This window comes from Mesoplodon mirus, assembly GCF_964341445.2.
Source record: "Mesoplodon mirus genome assembly, chromosome: 8".
NCBI lineage: Eukaryota > Metazoa > Chordata > Mammalia > Artiodactyla > Ziphiidae > Mesoplodon > Mesoplodon mirus.
This window is the reverse complement of record NC_138984.1, coordinates 28,986,184-29,006,888: the sequence shown is the minus strand read 5'-3', so window position 1 is coordinate 29,006,888 and position 20,705 is coordinate 28,986,184. Positions and strand designations below refer to the sequence as shown.

Here is a 20,705-nt window from a genome sequence, read left to right as displayed (position 1 = left end):
ATTAACTGGTAGGTCTTGATGTGTCCTTGTTGTAATATTCTGCTTGATAAATTGAAATTATTTTTCTGGTGGTTTTTGCCAAACATTTTACAAGCTCACTACCAGAACAACATGGTACAGTAAGTAACTTCACAGCTTTCTTAAAGCTGTCTACCAGGTCCGGTCCATTTTTAAGGGGCACATGCCTGGTCTTGGAAGCAAGTGGCCACTGTTAAGGTCTTAGGGCCTCTAGACTACTGACAGGTTATAATTTCAACCTGAGTCACACATTGTGTATTTGCTTTTGCTGGTCTTTTTCTCCTTTTTATCTGAGGTTCTGTTGTTACAGAAACTATGATGTACAGGTAGCCACATGTGAAGGTTTTCAGATCCCTGTGTTCCTCTCTCCTCCCCTAAAGTCTGCTGAGTTAGGAAACGCCTGCCTCTCAGGTAGTCCGGGAAGCATCACTGGGGCCTCACCCAGGGCACTCAGCAAACACAGCAGCACTTTGTGGGGCCTTGAGTTAACTAGGCAGGTTCTCCTCACAGATGGCACGCTCACATTGGCATGAAACACCAGGCTTCCAATCTGGCTCTGGTGAAGGGCCCCAAGGGTGGGAAGCAGGATGAGCCAGAGAGGTAATTCCAGCAGACTCTCGAAGTGCCTGCTTGACAGTGAAAATGTCTTTGTGGGTGGCATTCAGGAAGATGTGAAAGGACACCTCTTGATTATATTGGACAGCAGAGGCCGATCAAGATGGCAGGCAGGGGCAAGAGTTTGTTTTTGTTACCATTGCCCCTTACTCTAGATAATTCAGAATTACCAAAGTGCATATTTACAGCTGAAGCGAGGAAAGTTGTGACTAAGCAATGGGACCAGTGACTGTCAGTAGCTGTCAGAGTGGCTTTTGGTGAAAATGTCCACTTCGGTGATAATGTAAACCAGGTGGTCATGGTGATGTTGCTGGTAGCAATCTTAGCAAACAGTGTAACAGCAGATAATGAATTTGAAATGAACAGAAGTACTTTTGGAAGTTGCAGAAACTAAAGTGATGTTGACTAACACTATCCTCAGTCTTTACACTGGTCCCTTGAAGAAAGGAAAATCTGTACTCGTGAACACCATCCCTGCCACGATGGCAGCTGAAATTTTCTCAGAATCTGTAACTGAGCTCACTGGGGCTCTGGTTCCAGGTACAACATCAGAGAACATGCAGGGAAATGTGTGGGTGTTCATAGATGTGAGCGCAGGAGCACTGGCGGCAGTGTCCAGCTATGAAGAAACTAATTCTAAACAACGCTTTTCTGTGTAGAACAGAGAATCACCAGGAGTTATGTTTATAATAGGCTGCTTTTGTTGATGATCTCTGGAAGTTGGAAAGCATTACAACAAAGTGTTTAATACACATTTGCTTCATCCCTCTGCTGTTGACTACTATTTGTAATGATCTCATTTTGGGTCTGAATTGAAAAATTGCTGTCTATCAGCTTTTCCTTAAAACTTTCTAACATCTATGTGTCTTGTTAAATATATATTTCCCTTCAAAAGAGTAAGTTAAACTGAGCAGCTGCTGTTCAGAAAATTTGCTGCGCCTGTAAATGGTACACTCGTCAGCCATCTAGCCATTTAAAAAACAACAGAAAACACAGAAGATGCATATTCTGTAGGCATAATGCTTTTCTTCAGTGATTAAAGCTCTATTAATAGACATGTTAATCCTATGAAGTACTGTATTTCCACACAATTAAAATGTATTAGTGAAGAAAATATAAAAGGGATAGTGAAGTGCATTTATTCTGTAGTAAATTAAGTCCTGATTAGCTGATTATCAAAACATTATCTGATTTACATTTCTATAGACTTCTGGCCGTATGAACAGGAAATTAATTTTGGAAGTAGGTTCAGTTAGGTTTAAAGTTCAACAAATGAGAAACCTCATTTCTGCTCATACTCTGCTCTCCATACAGGAGAACATGGAGCATTTGTTGATAATCCAATGGATAAAATATTAACACTTTAAAACCAAGAAACCAAATGTATTGTAAAATAAGCCACTCGCATGTTTGTTTGGGTGTTTATCATTTTTATATAATCAACTCTCTAAAGTGATTGCTGTGAAAAGTGGTAGGATTTACTCTAATTTTATATTTTTTTTAAATTTGGCAAGCAAATGGCTGGATATGGTCATATAGCAGAAGCCTGCTCCCACCATTCTACTTTCCCACTTCACTGAATTCACCCCCTGTGGGCGTGTGCAATCTGTCCCGGCACCTGGCAGGGGGCGGTAGGTCTGAACATCCTGGGCTGCTCTCCTAACACCGGGGGGAAAACAACTGCTCTATCAGAGGTCATATCGTAAAGTGGGTTTAGTCTAGCTGAGACATAATCTTACCACCTTCCTAAGCTTAAAAAGTGCATCCTGTCCTGTCATGATGACAACAACTCACCCTAGTAACGAACGTTAAGGTGAACAGAAACTTGCGTTATGCCCTTTGACACAGCCCCATGCACGGAGTCGGGGGCGGGGGGGGGGAGGGGGAGGGGATTCCCTTTCCCATCGAATGTAGCTTATTTATTTATTTACTTGAGATGAATCCTTGTTGCCTCAAGAGTTTTCCCCCCTCAGAGATAATAGCAGTGGCTCCCGATGGATCCATTTGTTGCCGTGGTGATGTGCCCACTCCTTTTGTTGGCTCGTCTCTACTTCAATAAGCCCCTTCCTGTCATCAGCCCGGTGAAAATGTCTGCAAGTTCTTCAGAGCTAATAAACAGCATACATCATTCCTTTCATCTGATCACTATAGTGGGGCCTTGTGAGTGAGTGTGGAGCATGAATCGTACAGCTGCACTAATGGAACTCTGAAGAATGAGCCCCTGAGTCAGCAGCATGAGTGCATAAGAGGGCCATAACCTCTTCCCCCTTGTCCCAAACTCAAAGTGCTGGGACGCAGAAAGGACCACAAATAGCTGTACCTTGTTTGAACATTAGGGTATTAATCCAGCTGGGTAGCCATTATTTGTTTCAAAACAGTATTTAGAGCCATCCTAGTAGCTCAGAATGGTATTTTTGAAGACAGCCCAGTTGACTGAAATTGTCCTGCATTGGTTTTGTCTTCTCCTCCCCCAGGAACGAGATGGAGAGGCACTTCCTGGAGCTCCTTCAGTTTAACATTAATGTTCCCGCCAGCGTGTATGCCAAATACTACTTTGACCTTCGCTCCTTAGCAGATGACAACAACCTGAATTTTCTATTCACTCCTCTTAGCAAAGAAAGAGCACAGAACTTAGAGGTAAGGCTGTGAAATCACTAACTGGGGTTTTTTGTCAGCCACTGAAGCCACATCTGTAGCTAAATTATGTTAAGCAATGATTAGGAAAATGGAAAGCTGTTAACAGTTTGAAGAGCTTATTAACCCGTTGGCATCATATTTCCTGTGTCTTATGGTTTATACAGGGATCTCACATTATTAAAAAAAATTGTCTCTTCTGTAACCATAATTCAGAATACTTTAAATCATATTTAAACTGTTCTTAATGGTTTTCCATTTGAACCTCTACACTTACATATAACCATACATGAATAATTTCTTAAAATTGTATCCCTAATCATATGTACCTACATAATCTACTTACCACTCTTAACTGTCTTTTTTTTTTTAATAATTGATGTTTTGGACTGTTTCTACTATTTCTACTGTCTTGATTTTTTAAATAAATAAATTTATTTATGGCTGCATTGGGTCTTCTCTGCTGCACACGGGCTTTCTCTAGCTGCAGCGAGCAGGGTCTACTCTTCATTGCCGTGCACGGGCTTCTCCTTGCAGTGGCTGCCCTTGTTGCAGAGCACGGGCTCTAGAGTGCAGGCTCAGTAGTTGTGGCGCACAGGCTTAGTTGCTCTGCAGCATGTGGGATCTTCCCGGACCAGGGCTCGAACCCGTGTCCCCTACATTGGCAGGCTGATTTTTAACCACTGCGCCACCAGGGAAGTCCCTCTTAACTGTTTTTTACTCAGCTTGCAGTTCGTGTGTGTGTGTGTGTGTGTGTCACAGTTCAGTCCCATGAGTTTATTAGACAAAGCATCGGTGGCTAACCTGAGAGACCTATACTTGGAAGGTATAATGTGGGTTCAGATACTGGATGTAGAAAGTACATGAGTTTTTAATGTAAATGGTAACGTACATGGAGCAAAGTAATATTTATGGCTTATGATTTTTGGTGGGTATACAGCAAAATTCACAACTGAAATGAACACATTTAAAATTGATACTTTCTGCGGTACCTTGGTGGTACTTTAGAATAAGATGTTTTTCTACCATAATTTATGTGCAAGTGAAATAGCACCTTTCAGTGCTTCAGTCATTAGACCTCTCCTACCTTCAGCACATACCTACCTCATTAAAATTTTCTTAGAGTATGTAATAACTAATGAAAATTGAATAGAGGGCTTCCCTGGTGGCACAGTGGTTGGGAGTCCGCCTGCTGATGCAGGGGACACGGGTTCGTGCCCCAGTCCGGGAGGGTCCCACGTGCCGCGGAGCGGCTGGGCCCGTGAGCCATGGCTGCTGAGCCTGCGTGTCCGGAGCCTGTGCTCCGCAGCGGGAAGGGCTGCAGCGGTGAGAGGCCCGCTACCGCAAAAAAAAAAAAAAAAAAAAAAAAAAAAGATGAAGAATAGAAGTTGAATAGCTGAGTAAACACTGATTTTGCCCAAGTGTATGTCCATTACGTTTAAGGATCAAGTGTGTAGGTAACAGATGATATTGCTATTAGGAGCCTATCATTAGGAACCCAATTTTTAAGTAACTCTAAGTTATTAGGGCAAGTGACCCCTTGCCCCAGCAATCTAATCATAGCCCTTAAAGGTTATTACCTTAGGGAATTGTCAGTTAGTGTAGATATCAGCTATCCAAAGTAGCAGTAACTATGAACTGTCTAAACGAATGTAGATGTGTGGCTTATCAATGATGCTTTTTTTGTTTTTTTAAGGTCCGAACATTTTTTTTTCCCCTAATTGTACCTATGTTCTACCTGATTGACTTTCCTAGGCCATTTCCAGATTGTGTGAAGACAAATACAAAGACTTGTGTAGAGCTGCTATGAGAAGGTCTTTCAGCGCTGATAATTTCATTGGTATTCAGCGCTCCAATGCCATCCTCTCTTAAGGGAGAAGTGAGGGGTTGTAACATCATAAACCCCTCGTAACAAGGACTGGAGAAATATCACCTCTCCTGCTCAGAAACCAGCAAAGTTAGTGTTTTCACCTTAAAGAAAGACATTGAATTCAAGAGACTCATGGACAAGTGAAGATTATGCTCATAGGAAAGAACGGGACCTCGTCAGTGTAACACACTCCTCTGTCCTTTTTAATGTAAACAGAGTTACAAAAACCACTCCAAAGCTAAAAGCTCCCAATCCACGCACAGATATCTGCTTACTGTGTAGGCTGATAGCTGTGAACTATGTGAGGTTTTTTAATTAATAAATAGTTTAAATTTTTAGACTTTAAAGACACTAACTATATAACTTTTACGTTTTTCCTGTTTTTCTTGCCTCACTGTCCCATACTGCTGCATATTCCTTTAGAATCAGTGCAGTATTACCATTAAAACATGCGACTCCTAACAACTCATAAAGCCAAACTTAGGGACAGACTGTTGTAGCATCATTAGGTTTTGAAGGGTTCCTCCTCTCTACTATATCACTGAAGCTGCTAGTCATTATTGGCAATCAGTTTAAACCAAAAAGCTGCTGAATAACACTTGTCATCCAAATTCTTTGCAGGCAGTACTTATTAGCATATTAGCATGTTTGGGATCATAAACAGAGAAAGTAGGTTATTTACTTCTATTGGGTCCGTGCTGCATTTCTTGTTAACTATAATGGTGCTTCTGATTTTGTGATGATTTTCCTCTTTGTTAAATACTTCTATGAAGGGATATTTTCATAATTCCAGCCAACGTGGTAGTCCACTAATTAACAAGCCGGTAATGAAATAGAAGGTGTCCCAAAAGTCTTAGTGCAATTTCAAGCTTTAATATAGTGTGCTTGGATACTCCAGAACACTGTTGCAGAAGTATAAATGCTACAGACTGTCAAAACATCACTTGAAAGTTTAATCGAATTTCTTCTAAACTCATTTAGTTTTGTAAATTTTAAACATTAAGCTTTTAATCGTAATATTTTGTTTCAGCCCCTCTTGAGGATAGCAAACAATGGGCTGAAACAAAAAATAAAAATTAAGAGCTTAAGGTCAGAATGGCCATCATCAAAAAATCTACAAACGTGCTTGCTTCGGCAGCACATATACTAAAATTGGAACGATACAGAGAAGATTAGCATGGCCCATGTGCAAGGATGACACGCAAATTCGTGAAGCGTTCCATATTTTAAAAAAAAAATCTACAAACTGTAAATGCTGGAGAGGGTGTGGAGAAAAGGGAACCCTCTTGCACTGTTGGTGGGAATGTAAATTGATACAGCCACTGTGGAGAAAAGTATGGAGGTTCCTTAAAAAACTAAAAATAGAACTACCCTACGACCCAGCAATCCCACTACTGGGCATATACCCTGAGAAAACCATAATTCAAAAAGAGTCATGTACCACAATGTTCACTGCAGCTCTATTTACAATAGCCAGGACATGGAAGCAACCTAAGTGCCCATTGACAGATGAATGGATAAAGAAGATATGGCACATATATATACAATGGAATATTACTCTGCCATAAAAAGAAACGAAATTGAGTTAGTTGTAGTGAGGTCATACAGAGTGAAGTAAGTCAGAGAAAAACAAATAACCATATGCTAACACATACATATGGAATCTAAAAAAGAAAAAAAGGTTCTAAGAACCTAGGGGCAGGACAGGAATAAAGACACAGACATAGAGAATGGACTTGAGAACATGGGGAGGGGGAAGGGTAAGCTGGGACGAAGTGAGAGAGTGGCATGGACATATATACACTACCAAATGTAAAATAGATAGCTAGTGGGAAGCAGCCCCATAGCACAGGGAGATCAGCTGGGTGCTTTGTGACCACCTAGAGGGGTGGGATAGGGAGGGTGGGAGGGAGACACAAGAGGGAGGAAATATGGGGATATATGTATACGTACAGCTGATTCACTTTGTTACAAAACAGAAACTAACACCACTGTAAAGCAATATTATACTCCAATAAAGATGTTAAAAAAAATGAGTTTAGAAGAAATTCAACTAAACTTTCAAATGATGTTAAGTTTGTGGCATTTATACTTCTACAAGTATCAAAGCTTAAAATTGCACTGAGACTTAAGGGGAAACCTTGTATCTTCATAGGCCTGCCCTCCTCTTTCTAAAATAGTCCTTTGCAAGGCTGGGCTGCTTACCTGCTTGATCACCTAAGTTTCTTTTTTCTAGATTTGGTAAAGGAATTATGAACAACAGTGTTAATTCACATGTAATAAATTGAAAGGAACTGGACCCTAATAGTGATAGGAGAGTAAGTGATACAAAACAGCTTTTCTATCCTATGTGTTAACCTGGCTGTAGGTGTCTCACTTCAAGAGGAAACATATAAACCTTAGGAACCCTTACCTCAGGCTTTAAAAGGCAGGGAGGTCCAGTAATCAGTCTTTTAGGAGATTGGTAACGATGTCACCTAAACTTGAAATATTAAAAAAAAAAAGTTAGTGTTCTCAACTATGAAATCTTTCTCCTCCTACCTTCTCAAATGTAATCCTAGGAATTTTGCCTGTAAACAAAGCATTTGTGGGCCAGAAATACTTTCTCTCTTTATAACAAGGCTTCACATTATATTGAGTGCTGCAGGTTCCATCATTTTTAAAGGACAGAGACATAAATGATAAATTACGGTATATAAAATACTACAATCTACCACCTCAAAAAATATTGTTTATGGAGTTTGGAGCTTGGAGATTCAAGTACTGATTGCAGTTTTATTTTGAAAAGAATGCTACAACTTATGTGGTTTTTCTTCCTCATGTTTATATTAAAAGAAAAGCTAATAAACTCTATTTTAATTAAAATATATGGCTACTGTGTTTGTAACACTTCGCACTATTCACATAACAGCTCTGCCTAACTCAAATGTTTTCAATCAGCTCTGATAGTCGGGCCTTAAAGCATTTTCAAACTAACCATAGGTTGTTTTGACCCCTGCCTTTAGTTAAGATGTAGTCATTTATTTCTTCAGCTTACGCTCTTTTCAACCTGAAGATAACCTAGTACACTTAAAACCACTGGCTACAGTGCTCAGTGGCATAATGCATTAGATGGCATTTTTGAATTGTTTGTTATGGTGCCAAGATGGAAATGCACATTGAAAGATAAAAGTAGGTAAATACACAGAGAAAGGAATTACAGGAATACTGTAGAATCAGAACTTGAGTTGTTTGAGGGTTTCAAGCAATTGAACAGGAAAGAAAATGGAAGAACAGGAAGCAGTAGAATTGTGGTTGCTGTTAAGAGGGTGACTTTTAAACAAGGCACGTAATTTGACTTTAACATGCTATTTCACTTACATTCAGTTGGAAACATACCAGATCTCTAAAGTTTCTTTTAGACCCTAGCCACTGCCCTTGAGCAATATTCCATCAGTCCTGATAGTATTGCCGTGTTTTCATCCACCTTAATCACCTTCCTAAGGTCAGATCTTTAACTTTGTTCTTGTTAAGTTGCTGACTAGGAGAAATGATTGATTTAGTACAGAAGGGAAAAAATCTATCACAAGTCACTGTTTATATCAATAGTTTGCACCGCATAGTAATATGCCAGTTACTAAGCAGAAATGCTGACATATCTCGAGTGGTCGAAGGTCTTAAAAAAAAAAGGGGGTAGGAACATTGGACATGGCTAGCTTCAAGAACAAGTTGGTAGAATAAGGAGAATCACTAAAAATTGCTTTTCCCCTTCAGCTTTTCTAGAGGCAATACAGCCATTTAAATAAATGGGAAATTGAGGCAACTTAAGGTAGAAATTTAAACATCACTGAAAGTAGGTTCTCCGACAAATATGGGGCATGGAAACTAGTTACTAATGGGGTGGCAACTATGGCATTTTTTTCCAGGATTTTATACCTAGGAAGGGTTTGTTCCCTAAAGTAGTAAGACTATAAAATATCTGACTACCTGAACTCAAATTTTATTTTTTCACTTTTAAAAAAAAATTTTTTTTCTCTAGTGGAATACTGACATCTGTGCAATTTTAACTCTGGTATACTGTGAACTGAACTTTATTCTTTACAAGGAAAAGACAAAGGTTTGAAATGTATGTTTGAACCAAATTAAATTGCCGTTTTTGTATGTTAAATTCATATGGTTGACCCTAAGACAACTTCTTAGGGCCCAGTGTTTCTGGTTAAGAGAAACTTTTTCCACCCTGTATCAGATTCCATCATGACCCTATTCTTTGACATTTACTCCTAATGTACCCTGTATGCCCATTATTGAAATTCAACAGCACTAAATCCTAGTTTTACAACAGGTCAAGTTTCATTTCTTAGTTTTCCCATTCTATAAAATATACCATTCCTTGATTTTTGAAAAATGCTGAAGCCAGTATTTACTGGAAAACAATTCACTCTGTATTCAGGTTATGCAATGTTTTTGGAAACGTTTACCTATAGCGTGTAGGTTAGCTAAAATCTTTCTTCACCCAAGCCTTCTCTCTAACCACATGTAAAATGACTACGACTGTTCCCTCACCCAGAAGCCGCATTCTTGAGTATAGAGCTATGTGGTAAAGCACTTGACAGCTGGTTGGGGCTCTCCCAGGGGTAAGTGCTAATTTCTATGCAGAATCTGTAGATTACACCCAGCATCTATATCAATCAAGTTAAGGATTAGATCACCTAAAATCTTAACTGTTAGCCACTTACCAACCCGGCCAGCCTGACACCGTGCCAGCAAGAATACAAAAGATCTAGGAGTGCTTCAGAGACACCTGGTCCCTTGTACACAGGTGCAACCTGTTTGGCTTCTGAGGCAATTTCCACTAGTCCATTTTAAATGGGTTTGGCAGATGAGATAACATGTACTTCATGTGAAACATGTTATGAATACCAGTTTATGGTTTAGGATCTCTAACATGCAGAAAGAACCAGGAAAGTGAAGTAGAACAGAAATTAGAAATCCAGAGTCAAATGGAAAGGTTAATGTTCTTTAAAAAAAAAAAGGAACAGGTTAGGTGATGACTAACTGCTGTGAGGGCAGCTAAGTGTAATTTGAATGTGATTAGAGAAAGTCAGTGACAGCCTCAGAACCTAAGGTCCTCAAGAATATGTCCATCTCTACTTCAAGACCTCAACTTACTCTGCTAGCTTTTTCTTACAACATCTATTCCTTCATCTTACCATTCTCAATTCTACTGACCTTTACTTCTAGCTCCCCAGATGGTGACCCTTTATCTCCTGTGGGAACCGACTCTTCCAAACGCAGGGCATCAGTGTTTTGTCCACCTCCCACTGCCCTCTCTCAACAAGGTCATCTTAGCTTCACCCTTTGACTTTCTGCTTGTGTCCAATGTGGCAGTGCTTGATGTTGGTTACTACTATGACCCATTTCTAAAACATTATCACCAGGTTCCAGGAAATACAGGATTTGTATGTCTCACAGGCTAACTGGCCCCTTGTAATCAACTACTTGAGCCCTCCTGTGTTCCCACAAAGTAGTTGTTCCCAATTTGCTGCACTCACTCCCCTGATCTGCCGACAACCTAGATGTATCTCCTCAGGCTAGGCAGCAACCCCACCTTCCAAACTCCAAAACTCATTTCATCTGGCATTAGGAATAGATGCCTCACTTCTTAAGGTAACCCCTCTCATCTAAGGGAGAGGATTCCATCCTAACTCTTCAAATCAAATTTCTATATCCAACCCCACCACCACCAGGATGGTGGTGAGGATGGGGCAATTTGACCTTCCTCAGCCCTTGACATGTCCTAGTGTTTCTCAAGATGTGGTCTCCAGACCACCTGCCTCTCATGGGCTGAAAGTCCCTGTAAGAAATGAAGCTTCTCTAAATGCAATGTGGAATCCTAGAACAGATAAAGAACATCAGTGGAAAATCTGGTGAAATCCAAATGAAGTCTGGAGTTAACAGTAGTGCGTTAATGTTGACTTCTTAGTTTAACAAATGTGCTATGATAATATGTTCATATTAGCGCAAAATGGATATATCTTTGCAACTTTTCTGTAAACCTAAAATAATTCTAAAAGTTTACTAAAACAGAACAAAAAGACCTAATTCTTGGATCCCAAATTAATCTCAATTCCTGGAGCTGAAGCCTGGGAATCTACATTTCTAATAGGAACCCCAAATGATTCTTATGCAGACACAAATTTGAAACCTAGTCTTTCAATTCCCTTTCCATTCCACGCCTGAATGGCTGCTTCCTCCTCGTTTTACTTACCTTAACCTGATTTAATCTTTTAGATCCTCTCAACCCTAAAATATAAGTACTATCATTACCCCCCTTTCACAGATGAGAAAGTACTAAGATGAAGTCCACAAATGAAGTACTAAGAGCTTAAGTAATTTGTTCAGAATCAACAGCCCATGAATGATGGAGCTGGGAGTTGAATCCCTGATCAGTCTAGCTCCCAAATCTATGCACAGAACCATTCTACTTCCTCTCATTCTGTTGCACGTAAGAGCTCTGTAACTAAATCACTAAAAGAAGCATTATTACCTATTTCTCCAACTTCCTAAGTCCAGCAGTGCCCCCCTTTTCCACTGGGGGGAATGAACAATGAGGAAGCATTGGGAAGATGTGCCAACTAGAGACCTCTACGGATAAGGCACAGGGGCTCTTGCACCAGGATCCAGCTCAACTGCTGTATTTTCTATTCTCCCAAATGCCCTAACATGTACCAATCTAATAATGCTCATAGTACTCACTTTGATGCTAAATTAATTATCTCAGGTTTACTAAGCATCTGTCCAGATTGTCAGGGAAGTGCCGACTCTATAAATCAATTTACAGTTGGCCCTCCGTATCCACAGGTTCTGCATCAGTGGATTCAACCAACCATGGACTGAAAATATTTAGGGAAAAAAATTTCAGAAAGTTACAGAAAGCAAAACTTGAATTTGCTGCACACCACCAACCATTTGCATTATATTTACAACTACTTACTTAGGACTTGTATTCGGTATTATAAGTAATCTAGACATGACTTAAAGTATAAAGGAGGGTGCGGGGGAAGACGGGAGGATTGTGCGTAGGTTATATGCAAATACTGCACCGTTTTATATAAGGGACTTGAGCATCCATGGATTTTGGTATGGGGCGGCACGTGGGGAGGGAGACTACTGGAACCAATTACCCACAAATACAGAGGGAGAACCATATATCCTCTTATCTTATCTGGGTTCCCTGACTTGTATTTAGACCTTAATACAAAGTTGTGGATCTAACAGCTGAATGATAAAGTTTTGGGGGTTTCTGACTGCAAACCAGACACACACAAGAGCAGCACTTCTATCCAAATTGCTTCAGTACAGAGTATAGATGGAGGGTTGATAAAATAGAACACAATCTCAGGCAATGTCTCTGTTCTTATGTGTATTTTCCTTCATTTCTTCAAGTGAATCATGAAACAATCACAGGATCAGCAGGAGAAACCTATGAAGTATATTCAGGTAAAACATGTTTTCATTAGTTCTCCTTCCAGTGATTGGAATTGCCTTGATTTTATTATCAATAAAAACATTGCCACTTATATTCAAAGTACATCTGAGAAATCTGATCATGAAATTAGAAAGCACATACCTCCTTCAGATACTCTTAGAAAACAGTGTCTCTCCATAAAAGCATGAGAAAAATACTTGTACAGCATCTTATTTGCTTTACCATTGCTTTAATGCACTTTAAAATTTATCTACATTAATTGGGAACAAAGAAACAAAAATAGACATTTCTTTGTTTTTCATAAATAACTACTCTCCATATTTGATAAAAATCTCAAAGCATTATTTTAACTTCCCACAAATATAATACATACAATTTTTTTTTCTGAAATAATAAGGTCAGCAAATTAAGTATCTTGACACTAATATAACCACATACAACTGCTATTCTACTGACTTCCAGGAACAAAACAAAAACAGAAAACTTCTTATCAAGATGCTCTGGGTTTCCTTTTGCTAGTGTTAGGGATCTGGAATTATAATCATCTGCCAGTAATAATTTTATAGATTCTAGTTGATTGTCTACAAATAAAATATCGCTGGCTCTGCTTTGTGAGTTCTGGATTTGACATGACACTGACAATACCGCATGGGACAGGCACTACACATACACAGAAATCAGAAAAAGTATTGAATGCCCTGGACTCGAACTACTGACTCAGTATGTGCCTCATTTGGCTCAGTAATAAACTCACCTGCACCAAACCCGTATCAAAAGTCACTAAATCTCTCATATATATAATATATATTATTTATATACACACCTACAACACATACATACTATACATACAGTTTGTAACAACATGAAGTAATATTGTCCTCAAAGGATGTACCACAGACTGAAATAAATCCTGTAATTGTCATCAAGCTGCTAGAAGCGTTTGAGAGTTCTAAGCCAGGTTACTTAGTTACTTTCATCCTGCCTACCCTTCATTCACCCTGCTTTAATGTCTTGGTAGCTTTTTCTTTCAAAACCAGCCTCCTCAACCTAGGCGTATTTCTTCCCCAGGATCACTTGATTGGACTTTGGAGGCAAGAAAGGGCATGCAGGGGGAGCAGGAAATCCTCAGCCACTGTACCTCACACCTGCCTAGATTTGTGATGTTCTCTGTCCTGTTGGCCACATTCGGTGTTAGAAAGCAGTTATTCAAAGCTTTGTCCCTCCTACCCCCCTTGGTCTTTCTGTAGAGCACAAAAGTGAAAGAAGCCTCTTTAGCAGGGGTAGCAGTTCATTAAAATATACAACTACATTTCCTAGCTCTGGGGTTCCCATTCTGTACTTGAGACTGCAGGTCACGGATGCTGTTATTAAGGTGCGGTGTGGGATCCATGAGGTTTTCTCCTGGCAGCCGGTGTCAGGATTAGTGCAGCCCTAGCCCAGGAGGAAACGGCCTAATGAATACCAACCTGGAAACAGTGCTGTCAGCACATTATTTAAGCTTGTACATTGCTCACAATTACACACAACACACACACAGGCTTATCACTGGAAATGACTACGGGAAAACATGACAAAGGTTTGCAAGGATAAACCAATAAGGCACCAAGAATACTTATTTTCAGCCAATTTAGACAACTTCAAAGTGTGAGGTTAAGAATATAAATTAAAACGACTTCCTAAGTCTTGTCAACTGATTTACTGAGAGGTCACTTATTAGCTCCTTCTAAATCTTTACCCCCTAATCTATGACGGGAGACGTTGCTTACAATTGAACCATGAAAGGGACAGCCCAAAAGCTGTACCTGTGAACCTAAACTGGGCCTTAAATCCTCCCTAAAATCACAGAGCTGGCTGTGAAGAAGTTGCTAAACCAACCCACAACCTTCCATTTTATAATTGTTTTCATGAGTATGGATTGTTTGCCTAATAAAAATAAAAATCAGAAGAAAACAGCATATGAGATGGAAATAGGGGGCGACCATAAATAGATGGGCTTCTCTGCCCTGGGTAGCGGGAGGGGTGGCTGAGTTAAGACTTGAGGGAAGCAGGTGGGCTTCATCTTTGAGGGAAGGGAGTGGGGAGAGCAGCGGTGAGAACAGAGGCTGAAAACAGAGGCAGCTCTGAGAGTTGGCCTGGACCTAGATCTCCAAATGCATTACCTGTATTGCCTCTCCGTGGCTTAGCACCCTGTGTCTTAACTGTCTTTTTTTTTTTTTTTAAAGTAAATTGGTTGTTCTTTTTAGGTTTGGTATGTTGCCAAAATGAAAAATAGTTGTTTTAAAAGGAAGAATTAAATCACTTCAACCACATCATCCCACAACTTTTAGATACATTCTGCATCATCTTTACACTCCTCCACAAAAAAAAAAAAAAAAGAAAGAGGAAAAACCCAAATTAGGCACAATGACCTAAGGCAGCAGAATAATCTATGTACTTTCTGGGAAGACGTGTTAACTGAGGGAAGAGGTCAAGGTGATCAGAAAAGTTCCTCATTTGAAAAACAAGAGAGGAACTGGCCCTCGGGCAGGGGATCTATTTCAAGGTTCTAAGAAGCTTCTGAACAAGTAGAGGAATTAGATGTGCAAAAAGTTCTGTAGCTGTGTACAAGGTTTTGTCGAATATACTGACATTTTGATTCAGGGGATGAGTGTGTCAGAGCAGTGCATTTTTATAAACGTGAATAGCTTTTGAAAGTCCATGAAAACTATAACACCAGGCTTCTTTCCACCAGCAAAGTGTTTATATCCACTATGGAAACTATACACTTGTTTACTTAATATCCATAATGTAACAACTGGCCTGGGCTTAAATCTGACTTTTCCAACTTTGGTATAAATGAAGCGCAAATCCCTACACTTGTTTCTCTAGGGAGACATCCCCAAATTTCAATAGTTTTTGCTATTTTAGCTTCTTAAATTTAGTTCCCACTCAGTCCTGGTCACTGGTATTCTGCTGGCCAATGCACTGTCACCCCCTTCCCCAGTAATGGCCTCACACTCTTCCTGAATGAATGGTTAAATAGATTAGGAAAGCAAACAGAATTTTTAACAGTAAAGTATGTGTGCGTGGTGTGTGTACGTGTGTATTCATCAATACATGGGCTTTCATATATAAATGAGGGAATGGTTCAACAGATTAGAAAAGCAAACATAATTCTCTAACAGTAAAGTGTGTGCTCATCACTATATAGGCTTTCTCAGAAGAGGAGGAAGAAAAAAATATATTGAGGTGAGTGGGGGCGGGGGGGGGGGAACAGCTTTCCTTTTGCTACACTGATCCATGTTTTAAAAGCTTATGCAAGGGTGTTATGGGTCTCATTTGTTTCCAGAGGCCGCAGAGAGCAGTGTCTCGATGCTTTTGGAATATCTGGCTGTAATCTAGTCCAAAGTCCAGGGACACTTATTTTCCCTCATCGCTGCCAGTGTTTGTTCACAGGTAGCCAGCCTCCCTCCCCCAGTTCAAGCACCTCATTCAAGGGTGGGTGTGGTTTCTAATCACAGCTCTCCAGGAGAGGAGGAATAAGAAAAGCAAAAAGACTGTTTAACATGATAAAGGAGGTGGGATGGGGGTGGAGCAGATAAGAGAGGTGTTGGAAATTTACTTAATTACAGGAGTTATATCCATTTTAGTCCTTAAATGTAAAAAGGAACCCCCTTCAGCACTATCGCTAAGTCCTTCCAGAAGAAGGAAGTGGGTTTATTTTTACCAAAGTTTTAACACAAGTTTAAAAAAGTGGGATCACCAAAGCCTATTAAGAACCACCCACTATAAAGATGTTAAAAAAAAAAAAAAAAAAGAACCACCCACTCCTCGGGCACAAAGCTGCCATCTTAACAGTCTAGAATTCAAGTTCAACCAATCACCATCCCTTAGGTTCGCATTCTTCCAAATATTTATTCCGGACACTGCAATGCTACCTCTAACTTATTCAAGCAAAGCTGGCACTGTTAAGGATGAGAATGATTACAAGTACTACAGAAAAGAAACCGAAGCTTGCTAACCGAAGCTAGGACGGACACATTAGAATCTCTAAACATTGCCTAACCTTGTCACTTTCCGGAGGCCCTAACCACGTTATGCTACCCCTCCTTGGTATGACTTAGGGTGTCCCCTAACTTAGGAACTATAAACAGGGACAAGCAGCTCACCTTAAAGCATCTTGGACACTTTAAGCAGTGGAAGGAGAAACAACCTGGAAAAGCACACGGAACAACTTCCCAGTCACAGCAACTTTCACTGTTCACATTATTTTTAAAGACAGAAGTATAGGAAATATATTTTCCCAATTTAGACCACACAGTTCAAAGAAACCTGAACCAAGTGGAACTTCATTATAATGCCAACTTTAGGATTGTAAAGCCCCCAAAGCAAAGGTAAGTTTTGTTGCCAAAATGCAACAAAGTTAAAAATTAAGAAAACTACATATAAATTAAAAACAGGGTTCCTCTTGAAAAGGCAGTAAGATAGAACAGACGTGAGCTGAGCCCCTTTGAGAAGTCCTGGGACAGGTACTCCCCTTGAAACGGTCCCTTTCCCCTCTCTCCAACTTGCCCCAGGAGGGGGCATCAGCACCAAGAAGGTAAACGGAAGTGACCTTGGCAAAGCTACCAAACAAAACAACCTCCCTCCCTCAACTCCCGGCCCCGGTCCCGGTCCGAGCGGTCCCTCGGCCTCGGCCTCCTCCTACACGTGCGACAGGGACACCTGCTTGTGGTAGGCGGCGGCGGGGCCCGGCGGCGCGGTCCTGCCCGTGAGCGCTGCGCTCGCCTCGGCGTAGTCCCCGGCGGCCGTGGCGCCGCCGCTCTTGTGGCCCCGCCGCGGGCGGCAGCAGCAGCGGCTGGTGAAGCGCCGCCACGACTCCACAGTCTTGCCAGACCAAATCCAAACGCCCGACGTGATGCCCACCACAAGGCACATGAAGTACTTGAGCATGAGCACCCAGTACTCGGGCTTGGCGCGCGGCTGGCCAGAGTCCGGGCCGGGGCACGCGCAGGTGAGCGCAGCCTCCCAGCTCTCGCGATAGTGCTGTTCGTACAGGTAGCAGGCCACCACGATGCTGGCTGGCACAGTGTAGAGCAGCGTGAAGATGCCGATGCGGATCATGAGCTTCTCCAGCTTGTCCGTCTTGGTGCCGCCCTGCTTGATGACGCTGCGGATGCGGAAGAGCGACACGAAGCCCGCCAGGAGGAAGAGCGTGCCCACCAGCAGGTAGAGCACCAGCGGGCCCAGCACGAAGCCGCGCAGCGAGTTCAGGTTCTGGTTCCCCACGTAGCAGATGCCGGCCACTGGGTCCCCGTCCACGGAGCTCAGTGCCAGTGCAGTGATGGACTTGACACTGGGGATGAGCCACGCGGCCAGGTGGAAGTACTGCGCATAGCCCGCAATGGCCTCGTTGCCCCACTTCATGCCAGCCGCCAAGAACCAGGTGAGCGACAGGATGACCCACCAGATGGAGCTGGCCATGCCAAAGAAGTAGACCAGCAGGAAGACGACAGTGCACAGCGCAGGGCCCGTTGTCTCGTAGTGTATGTGGCTGTGCTCGCGGCTGCAGGCGACGCTGGCATGGCCCACGACCAGGCGCACCAGGAAGCCCAGAGACACGCACAGGTAGCAGGCTGACAGGAAGATGATGGGGCGCTCAGGGTAGCGGAAGCGTTCCATGTCTATTAAGAAGGTAGCCACCGTGGTGGAGGTGGAGATGAAGCACAGTACAGACCACAGGCCGATCCAGAAGGTGGCGAACGTGCGCTCGTCGGGGCTGAAGGACGGCTGGTAGCAGGGCACCGCGCAATTGGGTACCTGGCCCGTCCTCACCTTGTTGTAAAGCGGGTGCGACTCCTTGAGAATGGGCACGAAGGGCTCGCGGCACTTGCACACCGACGGGCCCCCGGCGGCGCAGTCGCTCCCCGAGGCCGGCGACCCCGGCAGGCCTGAGAGGGTGGGCTTGGCCGGGAAGGGCCTGGGGGGCGCCGTGGTGGCCTCACTGCGGTTGTAATCCATGCACAGGACCTCGGCGTCGCGGCCCAGCACCGGGAGGCGGTCGCAGCTCATGCGTTCCGGCCAGGCAAAGCCATACTGGCGCATGAGCGGCGAGCAGCCGGCCTTGGCGCGCTCGCACACCGAGCGGCAGGGCGGCAGCGGCTTGTGGTAGTCGGGCAGGCAGATGGGCGTGTACATGGAGCACAGGAAGAAACGCAGGTCCGGCGAGCAGTGGATCTCCACCAGCGGCCAGAACTGGTGCACCTCCAGACCCGCCTCGTCCTGCGTGTCGTGGTTGAACTGGTTGGGCATGTGCGTCAGGTTGTAGCCGATGCCGCGGCACATGGGCACTGTGATTTCCTGGCACACTGGGGCCTTGGAGGCGGCCGCCGCCCGGCCCGCCAGCTGCGCTAGGAGCAGCAGCAGCAGCGAAGGCGGCGCGGACGGGTCAGGCCGAGCCATAGCCCCCTCCCTCCCCTCGTCTCCCGCAGCCAGCGCGGGGCCAGCTCAGGCAGGGGAAACCGGGATCCGGGCTTCCCTCTCCGCCGACTTGTGTGGCGCCGGGACTGGCAACCTGTTGGTTTCTTTTTCTTTTAAAGAAATCCGCCCAAAGATAAACTGTTTCGGGAGGGCGCTGCCTCCGTAGGGAGCGCTCAGCTCTTCGCTGGAGAGGGCTGGGGAGGGACGGTTAGGGCTCCGATTCCAAGGAAGGTACTCTTTAAAAAAGAAGGTGGGGGAGAAGAAAAATTGCAACCACTCCCAATTAGAGAGGCGTCAACGGCGCAATCCCCGCAATTGGTCTCCAAAACTCTAGGTTAACCTCTCTCCCTCCCCTCCCCTCCCACCTCCTGGAACCAAACTACAGACTCCCCGCCCCTCACCCCGCCTCCCTTCTCGCAGGGCCTGCCAGCCTGCACCCCAAGGTCAGAGCGCTCAGCCCCCGGGAAAAGGGCAGAGGACCGGGAAAAGAACGGGGAGAGGGGGAAGGCACGGGCTCTCACCTCTGAGGATCCCGAGAGAAGCAGACAGTCCGTAGCCAGCCTGGGCCCTCCGTCTCTGGGACACTTCGCTCAGAAACGCGACTCAGAGACAGGCTGGCATCGGGAAAGTTTGGCGATAGGCTGGGTACCCGAGGAGGCAGCACATGGCAGCAGGTGGGGGCGTCTCAGAGAGGGGGTCGCCCCCTGAACGAGGTCGCCGCAGACCGGTCATTCACCTCCTCCCCGGAGCCCTCACCTCCTCCGGGGCCCCCCGCATGATCCGGGCGGGGCAGGACGGGGGGCAGGCCGTGCGTTCCACCAGGGTCCGGGAGCCGGACGAAGGACGAGCGCGCCTGGCAGCACCTGGGCAAGAGGAAGGCGGTGTGCGGCGACCGGGGGATCCCGCCGCCTCACAGCACGGCGAGCAGCCAGCGCTGGCCCCGCCGGGACTGCATGGTGCGCGCCCGCCGCCGCGTCCCGCCCGCCGCTCTCCTCCTCCCCTGCAGGGGGATCCGCGCTCCAGCGGACTCCTGGGGGCGGTGGCGGTTCTCCCGGGACGCGCCGGGCTCCGCTCCTCCCCCGCGCTCTAGCACCCTTTGGCCCACCTCCGGCGGGTATTGAACTCCGCGCGGCGGCGGCGGCGGCGGCGCTGGCCGCAGCGGAGTCACTGCCTCGGGCTGACTGGCCTCTCCCGCCCAGCCTGGGTCACCTGCTTCTAATGCCCGCCGGGAGGCTCCGCCCCGGCCCCGCCCCTTCTCGCTGGGGCTCGGTTGGTGGGCCGCCCCGCCACGCTCTCCGCGCGTCCCCGCCCACTGCCCCGCGGGCTCGGCCTCTCCCCAGGCGCCCTCCGGCCCCGCCTGGAGCTGGCAGCCGAGGAGCGTGGGCCAATCGCCGGCCGGGAAGCTATGGAGGGCGGGGCGAATGCTAATCACGCCTTCTTGAGATCCGGAGCGGGAAACCCTAGCTAGAAGTCGCTCCTGAGTTCTCTGCTGGCTCCCACTGGTGCGGGGCTCACTTTCCTGTAATGTTCTAGCTTATGAACCCTAGCTTCCAGGGCACCTACCGGGTCTCCTATCTGCAGCTAAGCATCCTTAGAATCCAGCGCTTGTTTAAAAGGACTGCTCAAAGAATCATTCTTAAC

General features: G+C 44.5%; 2 protein-coding genes across 3 annotated transcripts in view; one reads left to right on the top strand and one right to left on the bottom strand.

Moving 5' to 3' along the window:
* CCNYL1 (cyclin Y like 1) overlaps positions 1–5,484 on the top strand; it is a 35,218-nt gene extending 29,734 nt beyond the window's left edge. For both annotated transcript variants that reach the window (XM_082631089.1, XM_082631088.1), the window contains 2 exons: positions 3,108–3,270; positions 5,023–5,484. In XM_082631089.1, coding sequence (XP_082487215.1) covers positions 3,108–3,270; positions 5,023–5,139 — 280 coding nt within the window. In that variant the 3' untranslated portion in view covers positions 5,140–5,484. The remainder of the gene's footprint in view (positions 1–3,107; positions 3,271–5,022) is intronic.
* An 8,144-nt stretch (positions 5,485–13,628) lies between these two features.
* On the bottom strand, positions 13,629–19,665 carry FZD5 (frizzled class receptor 5). Its single transcript, XM_082631087.1, has 2 exons — positions 19,586–19,665; positions 13,629–19,300 (listed from the first exon to the last, which is right to left on the bottom strand). The coding sequence occupies exon 2, from the start codon at positions 19,044–19,046 to the stop codon at positions 17,289–17,291; it is 1,758 nt and encodes a 585-aa protein (XP_082487213.1). The 5' UTR covers positions 19,047–19,300; positions 19,586–19,665; the 3' UTR covers positions 13,629–17,288.
* Between the last annotated feature and the right edge of the window lie 1,040 nt (positions 19,666–20,705).

Excerpts from the sequence above, each read along its gene's own strand:
- FZD5 (XM_082631087.1), bottom strand. The coding sequence starts at position 19,046 with ATGGCTCGGCCTGACCCGTCCGCGCCGCCTTCGCTGCTGCTGCTGCTC.